The sequence below is a fragment of the Chelonoidis abingdonii genome, chromosome 1, assembly GCF_003597395.2.
Source record: "Chelonoidis abingdonii isolate Lonesome George chromosome 1, CheloAbing_2.0, whole genome shotgun sequence".
NCBI classification, from domain to species: domain Eukaryota; kingdom Metazoa; phylum Chordata; order Testudines; family Testudinidae; genus Chelonoidis; species Chelonoidis abingdonii.
The window spans coordinates 370,557,112-370,562,418 of record NC_133769.1 but is presented as its reverse complement, the minus strand read 5'-3'; the positions used below and the strand labels follow the sequence as shown (position 1 = coordinate 370,562,418).

General features: G+C 47.2%; 1 protein-coding gene across 1 annotated transcript; it reads right to left on the bottom strand.

Moving 5' to 3' along the window:
• Window positions 1-1,191: 1,191 nt before the first annotated feature.
• On the bottom strand, window positions 1,192-2,190 carry LOC116829812 (olfactory receptor 52R1-like). The gene has a single exon (XM_032788857.2). It carries the CDS (start codon window positions 2,188-2,190, stop codon window positions 1,192-1,194), a length of 999 nt encoding a protein of 332 aa, XP_032644748.2.
• Between the last annotated feature and the right edge of the window lie 3,117 nt (window positions 2,191-5,307).

Below are 5,307 nucleotides of genomic sequence, written 5' to 3'. Positions count from 1 at the left end.
TGGACTAGATACCTCCTGAAGTCCCTTCCCATCCTGATATTCTATGATTCTAAGAGAAGACTGAAGACTGAGCTGTGTGGAAACCTGTTTTTGTAACTGTAGTTTTTAGCTGTTTCTTAAATAAATTCCTCCTTTTAAGAAGGATTGAAATTCAACTGATCACGATACAAAAATAGTCTCCCTGCATCTAACACAAAGCAGAGGAGCAATGCCAGTTCTCTGACTGGTCCTCTGATCAGGTGTTTGGTTTGCTTTGTTCCCCCTTTACAGGAAAAGAAAATTAACCCTTACCTTACCTATCTACTTATGACACAGCTATTGTCCTCCTAGCTTCAAAGCTGATCCCTGGCCATGCCATGGAGGCTTGGCTCAGAGCACAGGGCTCCCAGCGCAAACCTAGTGTAGGGATCCTGCCTGCTACAGGCCCCCAGTCGGGAGGAACAAGGGGGAATCAAAATCTAAAGAAATAAACCACACGATGGTCTCTGCCCTCAGGACTCCGTAGCTGAGCCTTAGGGCCCACAAGCTGTATGATGCACAGCCTTATCCGCCTGCAACACAGCCCTGGTTCCAGCCCCCACCTTCTTTTATATGCATTCCTGGCTTCCCTCTCCACTTCTCATCTGCCTGTTGCCCCCAGCGCTACGTCCTTGCTGCACTCACTCCAGGCTTCTTGCAAGCCTGCAGTAGCTCCTGTCCCAGCCCCGAAGCAGAGAGAGTTCACCTGGATAAGAAGGGAGGTCGAGATGATGGACAAAGTTTATGGGGTTGGGGAGGAAAGGAGTGAGCAACAGGGCTATGGCTCTGGGGAAAGTGGCAGAACAGAGGTGGGGCCGTGGGGGAAGAGGTGGAGGAAGATGCGGGACCTTGTGGGAATACCGGGGATGGGGGAGAGGCCTTGTGGAAAGAGGTGGAGCTGGGGGCAGGAGCTTGGGGAATAGGCAGGGACGGGCACATGGCCTCAGCGATCCAGTTATCAGCAACTAGAATGATTCTAATCCAGTAAATTAGTGAGTTGTACACAGACCGATTTCTCAGTTTGTCAGGCTGACACAGCACAGTAAGGCCAGGAAAGGGTTTAATGTCACTTTGACTGTCCAGTCAGTGATTCATGGAAGAGGGCCTAGCACCATGTCACCAGCCAGCTCTGCACAGAGCTCGGTCTGAGAGCCAGAGCACCAGCAGAAAAGTTTAGGCTCCTTCATGAGTAAAGAGCTGGAGCAGCCTGCCTTTGATCTCTTTGGTCCTCACCCCATAGATGACAGGATTTAGCATGGGAGGTACCAAGTGGCACACATTGGCAATGAGAACATGGAAATGCCCAGGTACATTCTGGCTAATCCGGTACGTGAGGGAGAAGAAGAGACCTGGTATATAAAAGACTAAAATGACACAGAGATGGGAGCTGCAGGTTCCAAAAGTCTTGAGCCGGGCGTCCTTTGTGGGGAGGCTGAAGATGGCCCTCAGGATATGGGTAAAGGACATGGTGATAAAAATCACATCCAGACCCATCACACAGAATAGCACAAAGAGGCCATAGTAACTACTGATGCGGGTGTCGGCGCAGGCCAGATTCACCACGGCTATGTGTGCGCAGAATGGTTGGGGAATGATGTTGGTTCTGCAATATGGCCACTGCCTCGCCAGGAGGACAAGGGGCAGTATGACCAGGCAGCCGCGCAGTACCACGGCCAGGCCGATCTTGGCCACAACGTGGTTTGTCAGGATGGCGGAATGCCTTAGGGGGTTGCAGATGGCCACATAGCGATCCAGAGCCATGGCTACGAAGATCCCGGACTCCATCTCTAAAAAGCAGTAATAGAAGTACATCTGGGTGAGACAGGCGCTGAAATCGATCTCCCTGGAATTAAACCAGAAGATGCTCAGCATTTTGGGCAGGGTGGAAGTGGACAGGACCAGGTCGGTGACAGCCAGCATGCAGAGAAAATAGTACATGGGCCCATGGAGGCTCGGCTCCGTCTTCACGATGAACAGGATGGTGAAGTTCCCCAAGATGGCTATGGCGTACATGGTGCAGAAGGGGATGGAGATCCAGATGTGGGCTGCCTCCAGCCCAGGAATGCCCAGCAGGATGAAGGTGGAGGGGTTGGTGAAGTCGGTTGTGTTGGAATCAGACATGGAGTAGAAGAGAAGGTGTCCAACTCTGAGACAGAACGGGGTCTCCTGCATGTACCCTACGTTCCCCTGACTTCCTGTATGTGCCCAGGGTCTAGGGTGATGCTCGCAGTATAAATGTCTGTATGGAGAGACAATGTTAATTTGAGACATTAAACATACCGTTGGAGGCTTTTCTAACGGATGAAGCAGATTGGTTGCTTTTCACACACTGAAAAATGACATTTTTATTATTCAAGTAAATTAATTGTGAACACATGACCCTACCAATGCCAATTCCATATTTTATATCCCCCCCCATCTCAATAATTCCTATAGATCCTAGTGTGGGAAACCTTAGAATCATAGAATATCAGAGTTGGAAGGGACCTCAGGAGGTCTTCTAGTCCAACCCCCTGCTCAAAGCAGGACCAGTTCCCAACTAAACCTTAATAGGCACTAACAGGAAACAAGAGTGTGAATATTGGTTATCCATCATTGTTCCTTAATGCAATGACAGCCAGGCTAGAGAGTCCATGCTAAAGGAAGTTCCCCATTCACCCAGTTGCTCAAAATCTGAGAGTGGAAAAAAAAACAAAATTTTGACAAAACACATATTAGAGAGAAACATCCCAACTAGAAGACACCTCAGAGGAAAGACCTTGGCATCACTCACAGAAGTGGTCAAAACAAAGAAAATTGAACCAAAATATACACAGTGCCTTTGGCACGACAGACGTAAGTGTGACGATATCTGTGAGAGCCAGCATGCAGAGCAGCAGGTACATTGGCTTGTGCAGGGTCTGCTCTTTCCCTACAACAAACAGAAGGGTAACATTTTCCAACAGGCCGACAATGTAGAACACAGCAAAAGGGATGGAAATCCAGATATGGGCAGCTTCCAGGCCAGAGATGCCCATTAGGATGAATGTTGAAGGGTCAGAGGGGGTGAGGATGAAAGCTGCCATGAAGTTCTCAACGTGTTGATTGAGCTCACAAATGTTCAATGTTCCTGTGAAGAGAGTGAAGCACACCAAGGGGGGTTACACACTTTATGGCAAATAATGAATTGAACTATAAAATATTTACTATATTCACAGTCTAGAAAGGGGTCGAGAAGTAGATGGGAACATTTATAGAGATTATTTCAGTTATAGTCAAGTCCAGAGGAGTCCTCAGAGGGAGCCAATCAAGCCAAGTCAATGGGCAACATGATGGCAGATAAATGTTGATGTTAATATCTGCAGTGCTTATGCCAATGTATTTGCCTAACACCTTACAAGATTCTCATGTAACTGTATGAGCACATGGCAGGGATCTGGGCATCATGGTACATAACTCAGTGAAACCCTGCTCACAGTGCAAGCATGGACAGAAACTGAGAAAAACACCGAGCTCCAGGAGGAGGGGGAAGGGAAATCATACAGCAAATACAGTGTCACGAGATCAGTCAGTCAATGTTTCACCCTCCTGTGGTCTCCTCTGTGTAGTACTGGGCACCCTTCTCACCCAGGATATTGCAGAATATTCAGGATATTGCAGAACTGGAGAGGTTCAGGGAAGGGCAGGAAGAATGATCAAGGGCCTTGGGAAATTGATATGGCGAGAGATTGAAAAGACTGGGGTTGTTATCTTTACAAAGGAGAGGAATAAGAAGGGGCACAGGAAAATCTGTAAAACACTGACTGTTAGATGGCAGATTGAGACTGTGTTCTCTGTATCTCATAACACAAGATTAAACGGTCAATCAGTTAGAGTGAAACATGGCAAAATCAAAACAGATAAATAAAGAATGCTTGCATCACTCAATGCCTCAAGAGACTGAGGAACTCCTTACCACAAGTGGTAGTTAAGGTCACGAGATATGCAAGAATCAGGAAGGATTTGGACATTTACATGGATAGTGAGTATCCAGTTACATTACTTTCAGCTAAATAAATATTTTGGAAAGCCTCTGCACCCATGTGTTTCAGGGCACAAGCCAATCTCTAGCAGTTAGGTGTTAGGGTGATGCCTCATGATGCTCAAGTCATCGTCCCCATCCACTGCTACTGGGTTCTTACATCTTCTGCAGCAGGTGGGGCTGTCACCATCGGAGAGAGGAAAATGGACTAGATCGACCATAGGTCTGACCCCCAAGGCCATTCCTATGTTGGAAAGGAGCCAAGTGTCTGCTATGGAAACAGACATTATCATGCTGGGCTAGGACTTTGTGCTTAACAGAGCTCAACCCCTCTTTGGTCTGTGCATTAGGAAGGATGTGAATTCTATATTTTGCCTGGTTTCAGGACTCCGTACCACTGTGATATAGAGACAGCATATCTCACTGCCACACCCTCCTTCCCCCACTCCCTCAGGCGCACACACACACACACAGACAGACTGTGCCTTCCTGGACCTCCCTCGCTGAGATTCCCAGCACTGCCTTCTTTCCTCTAAGACAGAAATACGCTTCTAATTTTAGACCCTTTTGGTGCTTCTTGTCCCCTCCAGAACCAGAGATGCAGGGGCACGGAGAGAGCAGATCCCTCTTGATCCCTGAAAATATTGTTTATCCTAATTGGTTTGAACCTCTAAGCCTGTGAGTTTGAGATTTTAGCAGCTCTCTTCTCCTGTCAGTTCTTCTTTTGTCCAAATGAACTCACTCATCCTTAGAAGCCATGGGATGACTCCAGTTGAAGTCACTGAAAGCTTATGATTGGTGTAAACAGGTCATTTATTTATGTTCCTAGATGTGGATTGAGGGTGATCTCAATGGAGCCAAGATTTCTCCCTTTAACCTATTTAACTTTTGGCTCTGAGCTGCGATAATCACAACTTCAGATCCTGCTACAGGGAGCACCACTGAGATAGGGGCTGAATGAGTCTGAAGAAGAGATGCACTGATGGCAGAAAGTGACAGCAGGATCTGACCATTGTGTGAACTCCTGTGTATGTGATGTGTGTTGTGAACTCTCTGGTAGCACAGAGACCCACTGCAGAGGCTTTGGTTGTATTACCCAGCAACACAGTGAAGTTCCTGAATTGGAAAACATGAGCGATCCAGAGGAAAAATGATTCCATCCAAAGACAGAGAGTTACTGAGACAGATAGAAGGAGACAGTAAGACACAAGGAAGTGATCTTAAAAAAAACTCTGATCTATTTCCAATACATTTATCGTTCCAATTATGCCAGGCAAATCCCTGGGTGT

Excerpts from the sequence above, each read along its gene's own strand:
- LOC116829812 (XM_032788857.2), bottom strand. The coding sequence starts at position 2,190 with ATGCAGGAGACCCCGTTCTGTCTCAGAGTTGGACACCTTCTCTTCTAC.